Source organism: Triticum dicoccoides, chromosome 7A (genome assembly GCF_002162155.2).
Source record: "Triticum dicoccoides isolate Atlit2015 ecotype Zavitan chromosome 7A, WEW_v2.0, whole genome shotgun sequence".
In the NCBI taxonomy this organism is placed as follows: domain Eukaryota; kingdom Viridiplantae; phylum Streptophyta; class Magnoliopsida; order Poales; family Poaceae; genus Triticum; species Triticum dicoccoides.
In genome coordinates, this window is record NC_041392.1 from 7,802,639 (window position 1) to 7,820,608 (window position 17,970).

Sequence of the window (17,970 nt, forward strand, 5' to 3'; positions counted from 1 at the left end):
TTAAAATATTTTTTCAAATTTAATGATAATTTGCATCTATGTCAATAATTTTTTATGTAAGCCCAACCAAAATTGCATGGTCCCTTTGAAGATTTGTTTGACATGTAAAAATGTTCCATACTAATAAATATGATAAATAGCTCTATAACATTTAAATTTAATATATTAATACATGACACCAAAACAAACTATACAAACATGTGAGCTAGCAATAAGATACAGATTAGAAAGTGTCGAATGGAATGCAAGGACTAAAAAAATAATAAGAAAATTAAGTAAGAGTAAAAAGGAAATAGAAATGAAACCTAGAGATAAAAGGAAAAACATATTACAGGGCCGCTGGCCCATGGTGATGGCCAGTGGGCGGAGTGTCGTTCGATCTAGCACTTAAGGCAGGGTGCCCCTATTTGACGCTTACTGTGTCAAATTGTCGGCCTGTCACACAGGTGTGTGTTCGGGTGGGCCAACACATGTAGCAACGACTACAGCGAGCACTATCTCTGGTTAATTTGTTTTTCTATTTTCCTCAGATTATCAGTTTCTATTTTGATTTTCTGGGAGAAGCAGTTTTTAATAAACATGTTTAAAAGTTTTAGAACAATTTTTTTATCATTAATAACTTTTAAAAAATAAGAACATTTCCTAAAACTGAAAATATTTTTAAAATTCCAAAGACATTAAATAATTGCAAAAGTTTTCTTAAAAATTTAAACCTTTTTCTAAAACATGAACATTTTCTGAATTTTTTTGAAAACTGGAAAAGAAAAATATAAGAAAAAAACTTGAAAAACAGAGAAAGAAATAAAATCGAACTGGAGCTTGACACAATGAGCCTCAATTAGGAATTGCCCTTAAGAAAGGAATTCAGAATCATATTTAAGTGTCGGCCACCATTTACATACAACAGTAGGCCCAATAAATCCAATAACATGGCATATGAGGAACTGCCTATGGCTCAATTGGTCCCAATCATGACATTAGAAACTGGTCTGCTTTCTTTGTGGCTTTGTATGCATAAGCTTTACATGCGAAAAAACAATGTTGGTTAGTGCTTTGCTACTTTCTGAGTCTAGCTTCCGAATACAAAAGACCAGAAGATCTTCCAAAAATCATAATTTAATCAGCGAATTTTGTTAGCATCTGATTAAAGCCAGCCATGAGATCGACAGGCACTAGGCTCTCAAGAGTCTCAGATGTTAAGGTTAGCATAAAATCTGTGCTAGATTGCTGTGGGCACTAGGTTAATCATACCAGTTAGTTAAAGTTGTCTTTTTACAAGATGCTCTCATACACCCAATCATTATATTTTCTTCTTTTTTATCAAAAAAATAATATATATTTCCTTCTCCAAAATAACAAAAGGAGAAAAGGCAAATCTTTCCTTCTATTTTTTTGATACAACTTCTTTTTACAAGATGCACACTGATATATGAAAACAGTTTATTCTCACAAAATGAAAATGACAAGTTTCTCCTTTTCTTTTTTGACACACAACCTTTTTTTGTGTCAGGTTAAAGGCAGCTTTTTATCAGCATGGAGGAGAGTCAGCACTTTTCTCAGCCATAGGCTTATGGCAAAAGCCAGTGCCTTCTCTTTCCTTTGCTTCTTAATGTGCTTTTGCTTAGGGTATGTACTGTGATCGGGACAATACCCTACTGTTCCCCATCTAACTGTCCTTGCAGGCAGCTAAAGCCTAGTAGGATAGGGCTGCAGATGTGGCTTAGATTGTGATCTGCATGCAAATCAGTTGATAAAGATTCATTTTGCTTTGCACTCTCATGAATCACCATCCTAATTCCTGAACAATGTTGATTTGCTAGCACTATGTGATCCAGTAAGTTACCTGAACATGGATGCTATTCTCCAGGTGGGCATAATTCAGCATCTTGTCTGGATCCAGTACCCCTGCGGTAGGAAACAAGCGGCGGTAACATCGTTACCGCTGAAAGAGACGAGTGGGTGGGTGCTCGCTGCACAATGTGCGCAGTCAAAACCTCGGGGAATTTTATGTCACTGCCCCGGTCTGGATCTACTACCAGTTGTCGGCGACGAAGATTTTTCTTATTGCTGCGTCTAGGGGCTAGCCTGGCATTGCTGGCCGTTTCCTGATCAAGAAGTAATGTGCAGTTGCAGCAAAGTGTAGTTCCGCCATGTGCACCAATGCCGCATCATACCGACAACCCGCTTTCGCCATTCCTCTGCGCAACTGGGAGCTGCTCGTCTCTCGGCGTCGCCAATTTCCATTATCAAGGGAGATGGATGAGACAGGGAGCTTTCATACTAGGTGATCACTCCACTAACAACTCACCATCCTGCTTTCCTCTGGATTGGATCGGACGGGACAGAACCGCCTTTTCTGCACAACTGAATAGCTCTGCACCCTTACCATGATGAGAATAGGGTCAAGTTTGTAGCCCAAACAGGAGCTTGCCAAACTCACCGAAGTGTGCAAATAGTGGAGTCTTTTCCACTGTCATTGCGAACTCAGCAATGGAGGAGATGCTTCCACCAGTCAAAACATCTTTGTGATTCGTGTCAGTAGCTTCTCATGGCACTGAAGGAAAAAGAACATGTCGAGATGGACCGTTTCATGCCAATAAGTAATCGCATTATGTGTCATCACCAGCGCCTTTTCTTTGGAGGGTAAAAGGGTCATTTGTGCGTATCCTCCATGACATCTCTTTAATTTTCGGAAGGGTCTCCGTCTGGTAAATTATGCCTATAAGTAGTCCATGACAAGAGAATCATCATGGCAATACAAGTAAAGGTGTGTCAAAGATTCAGCAGCACAATGTGGGGGATGGCGCGCATCGATGAGTGGAAACCGGTGATGGCAATGCTGGTCTTCGACCTCATCTCTGCCGTGACAACGGCCCTGATCAAGGCGGCGCTCGAGGAAGGGCTCGACCGTCTAGTGCTCATCACGCTGCGTCAACTGGTGGCCACGGTCTTCCTTTCTCCGATCGCATTTTTCAAAGAACGGTACATAAATTTTGATTTGCAGAAGATGACCAGAGTTCAGAACTTATCCTAGAATATGATGCTGCTGTTGTTTTCTTTCAGGAACACACGGCCTAAGCTCACACTGGAGATCCTGGTGTACCTCTTCTTCAGCGCAGCGTTAGGGTACGGTTGGCAAACATAGCATCACAACAATCACTTCCTCATATTAGTACAGCGACCCGGCTATAGAATGCTCTGCCAGATATGATTCTGCTTGATTCATCATTGACTTTTCCTCCCATTTTAGGGCTGCGCTCTCTCAGTATACCTTCTTCTACGGGCTGCAGTACACAACGGCAACGTTTGCAATAACTTTCACCAACCTGGCTCCTGTGCTCACTTTCCTCATCGCTGTCTTGCTCCGGTGTGTGTGTGCCGATTTTCAAATTTACCTGGTACCTTTCTCATGCACTTTGTTCTTGCTAATATCTAAACCCTTTGGGAATACGGCTCATGGATGTAGGGTGGAGTCACTGAACATGAAGAACAAGGCAGGAGCTGCGACGATCATCGGGACACTCATGTCGTTCGCCGGCGTCATGCTCCTGACCCTCTACAAGGGTGTGGCCTTGACACACCAAGCAGAGCCTTCAGGCCAGCATGCAGAAATAGCAGCAGCAGAATCTGGCAAGAAGAGCTGGACCCTGGGCACTCTAGCGTTACTGGCAAACTGCCTGTGCTTCTCCTTTTGGCTCCTGCTGCAGTCCAAGCTCACCAAGAAGTACCCAGCACTCTACTCCAGCACTGCATACATGTTCCTCATCAGCTCCCTGCAGGGCGGGGGCCTGACGGCGGCGATACAGCGGCGGGCATCGGTGTGGGTCCTCACCAAGCCAGTGGAGATTGTTACAGTACTATACACAGTAAGATCTTTTTGTTGCAGTTTACCAAAAAAGAGTGAACTCTGCAGAGAATTGGCTGAACCAAAGAACACTTGTTTCATATGTTGCAGGGAATCTTGGGGTCTGGAGTGGGATATGTACTGATGACATGGTGTGTGGAGAAGAGAGGGCCAGTGTTCACTTCAGCTTTCATCCCCATCATCCAGATCATGGTGGCCATAATTGATTTCTTCTTTCTCCATGAGAACATCTACCTTGGAAGGTAAACCAGATTTGCCTCAGATATTAAATCAGTACAGTCTCATGATCATTCATTCATTTCCCATACTGAAATAAATGATGCATAATCTTTTCAGTTTATGAGTGAGTTTATCCACTTTTGCACTTGTAGAACTGCAATGGCTGGTCCAAATGGCATCACCTTTTGTATTTTTTGTTTTGCCCTTGCAGTGTGCTGGGATCCATACTGATGATCTTGGGCCTCTATATTCTGCTGTGGGGAAAGAGCAGGGATGCCTCGGCGACAGTACCACCTGCCAAAGAGGAAGAGGATAAGGAGAAGCAAATCAAATCATAAGGACCAAGCTATGGCACTCTTAGGTTGTAAAACTATGGCATATATTCCTCCTTAGTTTTCTACACCTACGTAGTTTAACCAAGAGGAATAGTATACAGTACTGTTAGTAATGCAGTTGTCGTATGCGTTTTCGCTCGCACAACGAGACGATACGTCGGGCAAATTTCTGCAGCTATATGCCTAAATGTAGCCCAAATTCTTCAGGTGATAAAGAGCGGTGGGCATAGGTTGCCAATATCTCAGTACGTTAGAAGGTCACATCTGTCATATTGAGCATGAAAAGAAATAAAAGAAAAGAAAAGAAAATATTCTCCGCACGATTTTTGTACGACCACCCCACGGTCCTGTGGGGGCGGCTATATCGAATCAATGCTTTGCGATTTGATTTGGACTTAAAGAAATGTTTTGCTCATCAAAGAAGAGACAGTGGGCATTGGATCTAAGAACTTTCGCACGGGAAGGCGTTCCCCTAAATTGTTCCTTGTAGGTCCTAAACGGGCTCATGCCAAAATTTTCAGTGCTAAGACAGCATCTAATGCCCTACAGTGTAGAAGAAGGCCATGCAGGAAGGATCACAAGCTATATTTTGCTTGCCAGAAATTGGAAAAAAGGGGGGCAGAGCCTTACTTTGTTCCTTCGCACTATGCAATAAAGAGACAGCTATTCGATTCAGCCGGGTGCGCAATTTGCTCGATACGGCAAATTTCCCACAATTATTCAGACATTAAGAGAACAAACGATGTGCTCCTCTTCCCCGGGCCATGTTTTAGCTCTCGGTCACGTGTGCGAAAACGAAACCGTGAGTCGGAGACATGCCTTGAGATGCCATTTTCCGGACCTTCGCCTGTCACCACCCCTATAAAAACCATGGCATAACCAGAAACAAATTGCCCATCAGATCATCGAGGCAGACGGACTGAAAATGTGGAGTGCAGGATGCGTGGAGGAGTGGATGCCGACGGCGGCGATGGTGGCGACGAACGTCGTGATCGCCGTCATGACCGCGCTGCTCAAGCAGGCGCTGAACCAGGGGATGAACCGGCTGGTCCTCATCACTTTCAGGCAGATGCTGGCCACTGTATTCCTTGGCCCCATTGCCTACTTCAAGGAAAGGTATCATCATTACTATTATCAAAAGCAAAGGCAAAAACAGATCATCATGGCGATAAAAGCAGCTGCTAGTACTAGTACCAGTAGTCGTCGTTGGTATTTCACTGTCGCTGATCATGCACATGAACTGGCCTTTTTTTTGTGTTCCTCCTTTCAGGAAGACAAGACCAAAGATCACTGCTGAAATCTTTGCGTACCTGTTCCTTAGTGGAATCCTCGGCCCGGTCCTGCTTCAGTACACGCTCTTCGTCGGGCTGGAGTACACGACCGCAACGTTTGCTGCGACTTTCGGCAATCTGCTCCCGGTGGTTACCTTCCTGATATCACTCGCTTTCGGGTAAATGTTCATTCTCTTTCCTGTGGCAAAAAGTTGTTTTCTGTGAAAAGAAGGTTTCTTCCATGTAGTAGGTCATGTTGCAAAGTTTCATATACAAGTGTGTAGCACGACTATAAGTTTGAATCGACTCTGTTTGAACACTTTAATACAGCTTCCATTAATCTAACTAGGAGTAGTACAATAGGAGCTTGAAATGCAATATAAGACCCTAATAGCTAGTTTGATTCTGCACTATTACTTTTTAAATCTGTTTTCATCAAATCTAGCACATAATAGCATCTTGAACTGAATCAACAGCAAAAGAAAAAGACTTCGACTTTACGGACCACATCGATCAGCGTATCCTATGAACAGAACTTTAACACACATAATTTTCTAAGTCATGTGAATCAGAATTAAACACTTTTTCATAATTTTCTAGGTTTGTATTGCACACCTATGAGCCATGATTTATAAACACAATTAGTAGAAAACCAAACAAATTCAAATGAATCTCATCCATGACCTGTGCTAGGTATGAGGCGCTGGAGGTTCGGAGCAAGTCCGGGAGCGCCAAGATCTCCGGCACGCTGCTGTCCCTCACGGGGGCCATGATGCTCACCTTCTACAAGGGCGCGTCCCTCACCCACCTCCACCACCACCTGCCCCCGTCGTCGGCGGCGGTGGCCGGCGTCGAGGAGCAGCACCGGAGCGCGGTGCGGTGGGTGCTGGGGTCGGCGTCGATGCTGGCGAACGTGGTGGGGTTCGCGGGGTGGCTGCTGCTGCAGCGGCGGCTCACGCGCCTGTACCCGGCGGTGTACTCGGCCACGGCGCTCATGTCGCTGCTCAGCTTCGCGCAGGCGGCGGCGCTGGCGCTGTCCACGCAGTGGGGCGCCGGCCTCGCCGCCTGGCGGCTCCGCGGCACCGTCGAGATCGCCGCCGTCGTGTACTGCGTACGTGCGCGCGATCCCTGGTCCATCCGTCGACTCCTGAAGATTAAAGATGCAAGATTTTGATTGGGGATTTGTTTGGATTTGGATTTGGCAGGGGGTGGTGGCGTCCGGGGTCGGGTACCTGCTGCTGACCTACTGCGTGGAGAAGCGGGGCCCGGTATTCACCGCCGCCTTCAGCCCGCTGGCGCAGATGTTCGTCGCCGGCATCGACCTATGCGTCCTCCACGAGCCCCTCTACCTCGGCAGGTCGGTCCGCCATTAAACTGAACCCACACCCACCCACTCTCTGAACACTGTTGTTTTTCGTCAGAGTTCAGTGGTCTAAACTGCATCAGACAGTGAGCTCATTCAGTGACGAATTGTCGATTGATCTGATGATGATGACATGATGTTTGCAGCGTGCTGGGGTCGGTGCTGGTCATCCTGGGCCTCTACCTCGTGCTGTGGGGCAAGAGGGAGGAAGCCGCCGTCGCCGCCGCCGCCACCGCCGCTCCGGCCAAGACGGTGGAGGTAGCAGCAGCTGGCCACGGAGACGTGGCAGAGCAGCAGGAGAGAGTGTGATCCCGAACCGAAGTCTGAACTGCAGCAAGACACGCATTTGAAATTTTGAACTAGAGAGAACATGATGAACTGAAACTACTAATCAAACACTGTACTGTACCGTAGGAAATTTGGATGGGAACAGTTGTGATCTTGACATGAGAGTGAGATGCTCTGGTGAAGAAGGGGATGAACTATGAGATGTTGATTCATGGTGTCACTCAAATCCATCTATAATTAGCCGCTCACTCTGTGTCGTTCGTTCATGTCCGAATTAGCAATGGCTGATCTCCGGCTTGGGGCATGGCCGACACCTGTGTCGTCCTCCATTGACAGACCCTCACCCCACGTACGAGCTCATACATAAATACCCATGCCGCACAACCACACTCCTGAACGATCGAGGTAGCATGGCGATGCAGCAAGGAGGACGCGGCCACACCACGTCCATGGCGGTGCTCGCCGTGGCCGTGGCGGTCCTCATCCTGGCCGGGGCGCCGCGCACGGCGCAGGCGGCGGTGATGGCGGCGTCGGCGGGGATCGAGGAGGCGTGCAGGGGCGCGGCGGGCCGGGACGCGGCCGTGGACTACGAGCACTGCGTGGCCTCCCTCTCCTCCGACCAGGAGGGCCGGGACGCGGCGGACATGCACGCGCTGGCGGCGGCGGCGACGCGGATGGCGGTGGAGCACGCGGCGGCCACGGAGGCGCGGATGGAGGGGCTGGGCGAGGCGGAGGGCAGCCCGCGCGCGCGCGCCAGGCTCGGCCGCTGCACGGAGCTCTACGGCGCAGCGGCCGACGTGCTCCGGGACGCGCTGGACAACATCCGCGCGCGCGTGTACGGGCGCGCCGTGGAGCAGATCGCGGCGGCGCTGGGCGCTGCGGAGCGGTGCGAGGACGCGTGGAAGGGCGAGGAGGAGGCGCGGGGAGGCGTCCCCGTCGCCGGGCACGACAAGGAGTACGGCCGCCTCGCCGTCATCGCGCTCGGGCTCACCAGCGGCATCGCCTGACCGTCGTCGATCGGCCGCTTGGGCACGTGCGAGACATGCGTGCTCGACTGACGTAGTGGTAAATAAAAACGAAATGGGATTAATAATGAACGAATAAACCCTCTTCTTTCAACATGGCTGCGTAAGATAGTTTGGTATGTGCAATGTTTTTACATCGAGCGTTTATCAATGGAAGACGAGTGTGATAATAAAATGTAGCCATGTGGTCTTCAAGAGAAATCGATATGATCCGTACAACTAGCGAATCTAAGACACCTTAAGTGTCATACTAAGTCTTACATTATCTCGTACAAAAACGGCTTACATTATGAGACCGAGGAAAAGGACACGTGGAGGGCCACGAGTAACAGACATTGGGAGAGCCGATCGACGCTGCTCCACCTTGAAGCCTTGCCGCCGACAATCGCTATCAAGCAGAACATGTAGCCAAACACCGGTAATGAAGACGATGACCATTGTCGGCTATCAAGCAGAACATGTAGCCAAACACCGGTAATGAAGATGATGACCAACAACCTAAAGGAGGACGAAGATGACTTCATCAAGCAGCCTCTTGAGACACATGATTAGTAGCTCATCGACGCCAAGGATCATGTATAATAGCATGCGCCAGAGAGGAATAAGCCCCTTGGATGGATTGTGACCTCCCTGTAGAAGCTGAAGCAACATCAAAAGTGAAGCACAAGATCTTCATGAAAAGATTTTTGTATCTCCATAGGTTGGATGGGGATAAACTGGTAGGAGATTAAGGGAAAGGGAAAGGGGCAACGATCTAGTAAGATCCCAGTCACAACCCTTCTTCGATGGCTTGACACCACCATGGTGCCAAGAATCAAAAGGGAAGAAAAAGACCGGGAAATCACTAGGTGAGAAGGGAGGTTATTCAGCAGGGCATCTCTAGGACGAATCGAGCCAAAGTCGTCAACGAGGAAGGCCACGACAAAGAACAAGCTGAGGACGACCAAGAGAGGAGCTCGACGGTGCCTCCACCCCATCGAGTAAGAGCCAAAATCTAGCCACGTAGGATGCAAACATAGTAAGAAAGGAACCTAAAACTAATGCACAGGAGCGCCCCCCCTCTCCTCACCCCACCGGCTGACGAGACCGCCAGATCTAGTGGAGAGAGGGATCCTTCCCTATTTTTTCCCCCACCATGTAGTTGACCACCGTATATAAAATAAATGTGCTACAAAAAGAAGAAGATGAAATGAAGGTTATGTAGCTCATCTTGGCTCAGACGGCAGAGTCGACTCTCCTCCCGCTCTCCCCCTCCCCCCCCCTCTGCGCCGCCTCCTCGGCGGCGCGCCCTGCCCCATGTCCTCGTCACCGGCTCCAGCCTCCCTCGCCCCAACGGTCTCCTACTTGGAGGCTTTGCTTGCGCCAGCGTGCCCTGCGCAGTCCCCTAGGCCGCATGGGACGGAGGGGGCCCCCGTGATTAATGCAACCGGTGGCCGTCTGCAGTCCATTATGGTCGCTCCGGCCACAGATCCATCGCATTCAAGGCCCAGAAACTCCCATATGCGCCTTGATGACGATGGGTGGAGGATGGTAGGGAGGGGGAGGCGCCCCTTTTTACCAGCGCCCTCCGTCGAAGGCCAAGCCATCTCAACTCAAAGTGCTTCTCTTCAAGAAAGCCTAGGGAAAGTGTTTCCGGTGCCTCGAGACGGATCATAGGATTGCCAAGTGTACAAACAGAGAGAGGTGTTTGCTTTGTGGCGAGGCTGGGCACAGGGCAAGGTGGTGCGGTGGTGAGACGCCTGAGCCGGCTGCGAGTCCTGTGAGAAAGGTCCATCCGGTCGTGGTTCTACCTCCTCCACCGCCCGGACCACCACTGAGCTCTAACGTTCGCGCTCCAATGGAGGCTCCAGCTAGTGACCCGGAGGCGAGGCGTGGGCTAGTCATCGGCACTGCGCGCAGGACGGCGGCGCTTGCGGAGGCGGAGAGGAAGCTCTCGAGATGCGCGGTCGTGGCGGTGGTGGCGGGCTCCCCCTCCCCTTTGAGCTCGTTGACGTCAAGCGGGCGCTAGCGCTGCGCTTCAGGATACACGAAGAGGCGGTCAAGGTGTCCTTGCGAGCTCTTGGCGAGCTGCTGCTCATCTTTGGTGACGCCGCGGTCCGGGACAAGGTGCTGGGAATCCAAGGCCCCATGGTGCTTGGGAGAGTCACCTTTATGGTGGCGCCATGGTCGCGATTCCGTCGTGCATCGCCAGCAAAGATGCTCTACAAGGCCAGGGTGTGCCTTGAAGGGGTGCCGGAGCACGCCTGGGAGATCGAGAGCGCCACCCATCTGTTCGACCCATCCATGCTCATTGAGGGGATCGATGAGGAGGTGAGGCGGGAGGAGGAGACGGGATGTTTCCGCTGTGGGTGTGGATGGATGCGGTGGAGAAGCTGAAGACGCGAGGTGTGCTACAGCTCGAGGAACCTCGTGACATGGGCTCGCCCGGGATGTGCTACCCAGAGCTCAACATCATGGAAGAGGTGCCGGCGAGGTGGGATCAGGTGGGCATTCTCGGGCATCCAGTGCTCATCCACCTCGACCACATCGTCGACTTCACTTGCCCACCGGCCTCTAGCCCAGAGAGCGGGAACAGCAGCAGCAGTGGCATGAGTGGGCTGCCATCGAATGATGGCTCGGTTCCATCTTGGTCGGTGCAGTGGGGGTACAGGTGGTACTTGAGCTTCGAGGATGGCGATTTTCCACCTCCACGGCCACGACAATCGGCTCTCTCAAGACTTCGCGCTTCCTGGAGCAGAGCGGTGGTGGAGGGGGAGGGGGACGGCGCACATACGGTTCCGGCGAAGGTTTCCGGTAGGCAAGCATCGGGATGCACCAGGCTGGCGCAAGCGGGCAACGTGAGGCGGGTGGGAGGTGTGAGGGGAGGGGAGACGTGAAGGAAATATGCCCTAGAGGCAATAATAAAGTTATTATTTATTTCCTTATATCATGATAAACGTTTATTATACATGCTGGAATTGTATTAACCGGAAACATGATACATGTGTGAATACATAGACAAAACAGAGTGTCACTAGTATGCCTCTACTTGACTAGCTCGTTGAATCGAAGATGGTTATGTTTCCTAACCATAGACAAAGAGTTGTCATTTGATTAACGGGATCACATCATTAGGAGAATGATGTGATTGACTTGACCCATTCCGTTAGCTTAACACTTGGTCGTTTAGTTTGTTGCTATTGCTTTCTTCATGACTTATACATGTTCCTGTGACTATGAGATTATGCAACTCCCGTTTACCGGAGGAACACTTTGTGTGCTACCAAACGTCACAACGTAACTGGGTGATTATAAAGGTGCTCTACATGTGTCTCCAAAGGTACTTGTTGGGTTGGCGTATTTCAAGATTAGGATTTGTCACTCTGATTGTCGGAGAGGTATCTCTGGGCCCACTCGATAATACACATCACTCAAGCCTTGCAAGCATTGTAACTAATGAGTTAGTTGCAGGATGATGTATTGAACAAGTAAAGAGACCTGCCCGTAATGAGATTGAACTAGGTATTGAGATACCGATGATCGAATCTCGGGCAAGTAACATACCGATGACAAAGGGAACAACGTATGTTGTTATGCGGTTTGACCGATAAAGATCTTTGTCGGTGTCAAAACCGGCGGATCTTGGGTAGGGGGTCCCGAACTGTGCGTCAAGGTCGGATGGTAACAGGAGACAAGGGACACGATGTTTTTACCCAGGTTCGGGCCCTCTCGATGGAGGTAATACCCTACTCCTGCTTGATTAATATTGATGATATGGGTAGTACAAGAGTAGATCTACCACGAGATCAAGGAGGCTAAACCCTAGAAGCTAGCCTATGGTATGATTGTTGTATATGGAGTTGATGTCCTACGGACTACAACCCTCCGGTTTATATAGACACCGGATAGGGTTAGGGTTACATAGAGTCGGTTACAATGGTAGGAGATCTTGAATATCCGCATCGCCAAGCTTGCCTTCCACGCCAAGGAAAGTCCCATCCGGACACGGGACGAAGTCTTCAATCTTGTATCTTCATAGTCCTGGAGTCCGGCTGAAGGTATAGTCCGGCTACCCGAACACCCCCTAATCCAGGACTCCCTCAGTAGCCCCTGAACCAGGCTTCAATGACGACGAGTCCGGCGTGCAGATTGTCTTCGACATTGCAAGGCGGGTTCCTCCTCCAAGTCCTTCATAGAAGATTGTAAACACCAAGAGTAGTGTCCGGCTCTGCAAAATAAGTTTCCACATATTGCCATAGAGAGGATAATATTAACACAAATGAAATCTGCCGACGTATTCCGCAGTGCGTCATCACACTACGGCCAAGTCCTTTACTCAAATCGTTTTTTACTTTTCCACCTCAGCACGTTTTGCGAGGCGGTTTCCTTGGCACGTCTTGTCAAAGCAGAGATCGTGTACCCCCTTTTACGGGATTCTCATCAATACGGACGTGGGTAACCCAACCGCGCCATTTATCACGGCGCTTGGGAGGCAAGTGAGTTTTACTAGGCTGGTGGGGACACACAACCGCATCCGCCCATATAAGGGGATAAGGATCCACCTTTTTACCTATGCCTTCTTCCTCCTTTGCCTATCCATCTCCTGCGCACTCGAGCTCCAGCGCCCAAGCCCGCACTTCCCACCTCAACCTTCTCTAGCAATGTCCGGAGCGGGAGGCAAGTGGATGGTCTCCTCCGCCACGGAGGGCCAAGTCAAGAAGCTAAGGAAGGCTGGATACCTGTCTAAGGACATCGCGCACCGGCTTCCCGAAAAGGGGCAGCTTCTCCCCACCCCAAGGCCCCATGAGAGGGTAGTATTTCTTCCCCACTTCCTCCGCGGACTGGGTTTTCCACTCCACCCATTTGTCCGGGGGCTCATGTTCTACTACGGCCTGGATTTCCACGATCTGGCCCCGAACTTCATCCTCAACATCTCGGCGTTTATCGTCGTGTGCGAGGCTTTCCTCTGCGTCCGCCCTCATTTCGGCCTCTGGCTCAAGGCCTTCAATGTCAAGCCCAAGGTGGTGCACGGCAGCCAGGCGGAGTGCGGAGGCGCCATGGCGGGCAAGATGGCCAATGTCCTATGGTTCGAGGGCTCTTTTGTGGAGACCCTAAAGGGGTGGCAATCCGGGTGGTTTTACATCACCGAGCCACGCGATCTGAAATGGATCACAGCCCCTGAGTTCCGATCCGGACCCCCCACGCGGCTTATGTCCTGGAAAGAGACGGGCCTGTCGTGGGGTGACGAAAAAGAGGTGACCGGATTGCAAACATGCATCCAGTCCCTGGTGAACAAGCCAATCCGACTTGTTAATGTAATCCAGGTTATGCTCGTCCGCCGGATCCTCCCGTGCCAACAACGAGATTTTAATCTGTGGGAGTTTGACCCGGCGCAGCACCAAACCCTTAGCAGGCTCTTCGACACGACGTATGAAGATGCTTGGAAGGTGCTATTCAAGGGCGCCGAGGCTCCCGCATCCGTTTCCGAGGACCGCGGATACAGCTCGCAGCGTCACGCTAGCGAGGTAAGCTATCTTCACCTTTTACAAGGTGTTAAGCTTTTTTCATAGTTTGACTCTATGCGAGATCTAAACTCCCTTACCTTTGACAGGCTTGGCGGGTGATATCCGGACCGATTAACTGTCCGGCTCCGCTGCCCGAAGACCCAGCCCCAGCTCTACTAGTGAAGCTGCTGGTTCCGGCGCCTTATGTGGTGCCGGAGAAGAAGGCCAAGAAGAAGAAGACCACGGGGACTCGAAAGAGTGCCCGTAACGTGGTGGTGTCGGACTCGTCATCCGACGAGTCCGAGACGCCCTCTTCCCGTGAAAACGAGGAGGAGGAAGAAGAAAACTCTCCCCCCCAGCGGAGGGAGGAGAGAAGAGAAAGGCTGCCCCAACTGGGGAGGCCGAGGGGTCTAGGAAAAGGAATACCCCTCCGCTGGACTACTCCCCCGACGCCGAAGAGGGCGAAGAGGAGTGGCCAAACGGGGCCAAGCGTCCGGCGAAATCGTAAGTTCGGATATCAGAGTAACTCATGATGTTCCTTTGTTGCACAGCTTTCCCTAATGTCGAACGTAATTATGCAGCCCGCCCCGGGCCGAATTCAACGAATCGTCGGGCGGCTCCCTGGACTCATCGGACGTGAACTCAGTTCCGCCCGATGTCTCCCCCCGCACTGCAGACGACGCTGAAGTGGCGTCACGACAAGCTCTGGGGCAGGAGGAGGTGGTCCCGGAGGAGCCGCAAGGCAACCTCCCGGACTCCAGGAGTGAAGGGGATAAGGCCCCCCCAGGGCTCCAAGTCCGGCTTTGTGCCGGACACTGCACCGGAATCTTCCACAGTTCCGGACCGTGGTAGGCGAACTCCTTCCAAGAGGAGCAAGCCTTCTGAGCCGGCGGTCTCCATCCAACCGGAGGTGCCGGACAATCTGCTGGAGGTGCTTGACGGCGCCTCCATCGACGAGGGGCACCGTACTATTATGAGTACGGTGATCCAGAAGGTTCGGTCCGCCAAGAGCGGACTGACTGAAGCTTGCGCTAGCCTTCTAACAGGCTTCGAGGTAAGTAAAAATATGTAAAAATATTACCGCATAGACAGTAGCCTCTGATGCTCTGTTTGGCGTTCAGAAAGAAAAGCCGAATAGAGGATCTATTAAATTTCGCAGGAGTCTAACAAAAAAGAGTCAATATGCGTATGCAGGCTTCGCTGCTATCCACCGCCGCACTGACTGCGGAGGTGGGTGTCCTGAAGCAGGACCTCGAGCGGACCGAGCAAGAGCTCGGCCTTGCCAAGCGGCGGCTCGAGGAGAAAGAAGGTAAGAAATACCTTACAGAAAAAGTGCCTATAAAAAGCGTGATTGCAAAAAAAATAACAGGATTGTACTGCTTATTGTAGGGGCCACGACTGAGGTGGCGACCCTTAAGCAGGCACTGTCTGAGGCCGAAAAGAAAACGGCCGCGGAGCGCATCGAGCGAGACAGACTTGGGGCTCAGGTCGGCGAGGTGCAGCAAGAGCTTCAGGCTCTCATGAAAAAACATGAGAGTTTGGAGCTTGAGTCAAAGGCGCAAGCATCCGAGCTCACGACGGCCCTTGAGACTGCCAAGTCTGCCAAGGCCGAAGCCCAAAAGGCCCTCCAAGAGTTGGAGGAGATGAAGAAGATAGCAGCGGGTAAGGCATTCTTTATGCAAAGCAGAAATATAAAAGTAAACTACTTGTTACTTACCCGAATCCGGAGCTCTCCAGGGGCATTCGCAGATCTTCCCCGCAGCGTATCCGCCGCCGCCGCATTCTACCGAGCTGAAGAGGGCAGCTCGACGGAGAAGGTGCTCTGGTCTCAGTATTCTGAGGCCGGACACCCTGTGCCCTTGAGCGACCAGCTGAAACAGCTGGTCGAGCTCCACAAGGCGGCCGAACAGGCCATGAAGGGCTTCATAGTTCGGCTGTGGCCCGGAGAGGCCCTGTCTGGGAGCTATTTCGGGCTGGTGCGGTGGCTGGTGGAGGCCTGTCCAAGGCTCGAGGTCATCAAGCGCTCCATCTGCATCGAAGGTGCCCGTCGGGCCCTTGCCCGTGCAAAGGTGCACTGGGGTAAGCTGGATGGTGAGAAGCTTGTGAAGGACGGGCCGCCGCCGGGGAAGGAGCATCACAAGCCCGAGAACTACTACAAGGATGTTCTTGCAGGTGCCCGCCTTGTGGCGGATGAATGTACCAAGGATGTGATTTTTGAATGAACTCGCTCGTGTTTATCCTGTGCGCTGAAAACTTGTTCATATGCGCTAAGAAATGCTTATTGAATTTAAAATATTACTTTCTGTGCGGCCGTTTATCAAAAAATTGAGAGATGGCCAGTCGTCGGCTTCTGCCCCCATGCCACTAGTGCTGGGGTGTTCGGGATAAACCCGAGCGCTCTTTTTCCCATAGTTGGGTCCTTCGAGGGAGGCGCTCAGCACAACGAACCAGGCAATCAGACTATAATGCTTGAACACTCTCACTTAGCCATAGAACTCTATAATTTTAAATTTCAGCGAAGCCCCTAGTTCGGAAGACCGAGTTCGGGGCGCTATCCACGCCTTGGCCGGACAAAGCCAGCTCCTCGCTCGAAGCGGCATAAGTCTTTAGGGACTCGAAAAACCTCTCGAACAGTGACCGGTCTCTCGCCTCATCATGACAGTCAGTTTTAGCTTTCTCCACTGAGGTGCTTAACCCAGCTGAACCGGGGCACAATCGCAGTGGTTCTCCTAGTGCTACGTTAGCCGATATAGCGGAACGTAAGGCACCAAAACAGAGGAGCCGGGCAAACCCAACTATTGACCCAAATCATGATTCGGAGCTGATGCATATAGTGCTATAAGTTCGGGGTGCCGCACTTGTGAAAGTGTACGGACTTCTCACACCATAATGAGGGGTACTGAAGCCCCTGGCGTGTTTGCCGTACCATGGTGTACGGGTGCAATCATGTCATTTAATAAAAATATATGTGAAAAGAGGATAATGCAAAACATAGACAAAAAGCTATGCATTGTTTATAGAGAGGCTATTTATCAAAGTCGAACGATACAAATAGTGTGATAAGCAAAAAGATATTGGACTATTTAACATGTCCTGACCAGGGGCAGGCCGCGAAATTGTATTCAAAATAGGTATACTGCTCGCAACAGAGACCACCTAGGAGTTCCATAATGCGGCATGGCTTGTCTGCCTCCCTGGATCTTGCATCGTTTGTGCGGCAGTCGAATTGCCGAACAGGTCGTCCGAAATAGGGAGTCCTGAAAGTAAGAAAAAATTATAAAAAGAATCCGGCAGCCCCTAGTACGTTTTAAGCCGTATTTTGGGCGTGCCGTTATTGTGCCCCTTCCCCCGTGCCCATGGTATTTCAAGGGCGTAGTTATGTACGCGAGGCACTGCTTTCGCTATGTCGCGAGAGCTGGGGTTGGGGCCGCATTGCTACGCTTGCTCAGAGCGTGCCAGGCGGTCCTGCTGTGGGTTACTCCGGGTGCGCTTGGCAGTGTCTGGCTTTTTAACAGCCGGACTGGAGAATTGCCTAAGAAGGCTACTTTGTACTTCCGCTGCGAGAGCCGCCGTGTGCTCCTCCGTATGGAGGGAGCGTTCGGTGTTTCCGTTGACCGTGATTACTCCTCGAGGGCCTGGCATCTTGAGCTTGAGATATGCATAGTGCGGCACCGCATTGAACTTTGCGAATGCGGTTCGTCCGAGCAAGGCGTGATAGCCACTGCGAAACGGGACTATATCGAAGATTAACTCTTCGCTTCGGAAATTGTCCGGGGATCCGAAGACCACGTCAAGTGTTACTGAGCCTGTACAGTTGGCTTCTACACCTGGTATAACGCCTTTAAAGATCGTTTTTTGTGGGCTTAATCCTTGAGGGATCTATGCCCATTTTCCGCACTGTATCCTGATAAAGCAGGTTCAGGCTACTGCCGCTGTCCATGAGGACTCTTGTGAGATGAAATCCATCGATGATTGGGTCGAGAACCAATGCGGCGAAGCCGCCATGATAGATTCTAGTGGGATGGTCCCTTCGATCAAAAGTGATCGGGAAGGAGGACCATGGGTTGAACTTTGGGGCGACTGGCTCCATCGCGTATACGTCCCGTAGCGCACGCTTCCGC

The 17,970-nt window shown here is 50.9% G+C and overlaps 3 protein-coding genes and 2 long non-coding RNA genes across 8 annotated transcripts; 3 read left to right on the forward strand and 2 right to left on the reverse strand.

The window, feature by feature from the left end:
• Positions 1-1,288: 1,288 nt before the first annotated feature.
• LOC119328956 lies at positions 1,289-2,768 on the reverse strand. Its single transcript, XR_005159230.1, has 2 exons — positions 1,844-2,768; positions 1,289-1,732 (listed from the first exon to the last, which is right to left on the reverse strand). It is a non-coding gene; the product is annotated as an uncharacterized LOC119328956 (long non-coding RNA).
• Positions 2,767-4,739, forward strand: LOC119328951 (WAT1-related protein At3g30340-like). 2 transcript variants are annotated; one of them, XM_037601940.1, is made up of 6 exons: positions 2,767-2,982; positions 3,064-3,126; positions 3,251-3,367; positions 3,467-3,866; positions 3,956-4,107; positions 4,296-4,739. In XM_037601940.1, the coding sequence occupies exons 1-6, from the start codon at positions 2,792-2,794 to the stop codon at positions 4,420-4,422; spliced, it is 1,050 nt and encodes a 349-aa protein (XP_037457837.1). In that variant the 5' UTR covers positions 2,767-2,791; the 3' UTR covers positions 4,423-4,739. The 2 variants fall into 2 exon arrangements, with proteins under 2 accessions (XP_037457837.1, XP_037457836.1); XM_037601939.1 differs by having other exon boundaries at positions 3,251-3,866.
• Positions 4,055-5,847, reverse strand: LOC119328955. 3 transcript variants are annotated; one of them, XR_005159229.1, is made up of 4 exons: positions 5,614-5,731; positions 5,050-5,520; positions 4,267-4,378; positions 4,055-4,172 (listed from the first exon to the last, which is right to left on the reverse strand). It is a non-coding gene; the product is annotated as an uncharacterized LOC119328955 (long non-coding RNA). The 3 variants fall into 3 exon arrangements; XR_005159227.1 differs by lacking the exon at positions 4,055-4,172 and having other exon boundaries at positions 5,730-5,847; XR_005159228.1 differs by lacking the exon at positions 4,055-4,172 and having other exon boundaries at positions 5,050-5,523; positions 5,614-5,730.
• On the forward strand, positions 5,318-7,567 carry LOC119328954 (WAT1-related protein At3g30340-like). The gene is made up of 5 exons (XM_037601941.1): positions 5,318-5,535; positions 5,690-5,869; positions 6,384-6,801; positions 6,896-7,047; positions 7,200-7,567. Exons 1-5 carry the CDS (start codon positions 5,345-5,347, stop codon positions 7,360-7,362), a joined length of 1,104 nt encoding a protein of 367 aa, XP_037457838.1. The 5' UTR covers positions 5,318-5,344; the 3' UTR covers positions 7,363-7,567.
• Positions 7,568-7,751: 184 nt separating this feature from the next.
• Positions 7,752-8,540, forward strand: LOC119332815 (pectinesterase inhibitor 8-like). Its single transcript, XM_037605958.1, has one exon. The coding sequence runs from the start codon at positions 7,752-7,754 to the stop codon at positions 8,346-8,348; it is 597 nt and encodes a 198-aa protein (XP_037461855.1). The 3' UTR covers positions 8,349-8,540.
• The last annotated feature ends 9,430 nt before the right edge of the window (positions 8,541-17,970 follow it).

Coding starts and splice junctions, on each gene's coding strand:
- LOC119328954 (XM_037601941.1), top strand. CDS start 5,345: ATGTGGAGTGCAGGATGCGTGGAGGAGTGGATGCCGACGGCGGCGATG. Junction 5,870..6,383: donor CTGATATCACTCGCTTTCGG/GTAAATGTTCAT, acceptor GACCTGTGCTAG/GTATGAGGCGCTGGAGGTTC. Junction 6,802..6,895: donor TCGCCGCCGTCGTGTACTGC/GTACGTGCGCGC, acceptor TGGATTTGGCAG/GGGGTGGTGGCGTCCGGGGT.
- LOC119328951 (XM_037601939.1), top strand. CDS start 2,792: ATGTGGGGGATGGCGCGCATCGATGAGTGGAAACCGGTGATGGCAATG. Junction 3,867..3,955: donor TTGTTACAGTACTATACACA/GTAAGATCTTTT, acceptor CATATGTTGCAG/GGAATCTTGGGGTCTGGAGT. Junction 4,108..4,295: donor GAGAACATCTACCTTGGAAG/GTAAACCAGATT, acceptor TTGCCCTTGCAG/TGTGCTGGGATCCATACTGA.
- LOC119332815 (XM_037605958.1), top strand. CDS start 7,752: ATGGCGATGCAGCAAGGAGGACGCGGCCACACCACGTCCATGGCGGTG.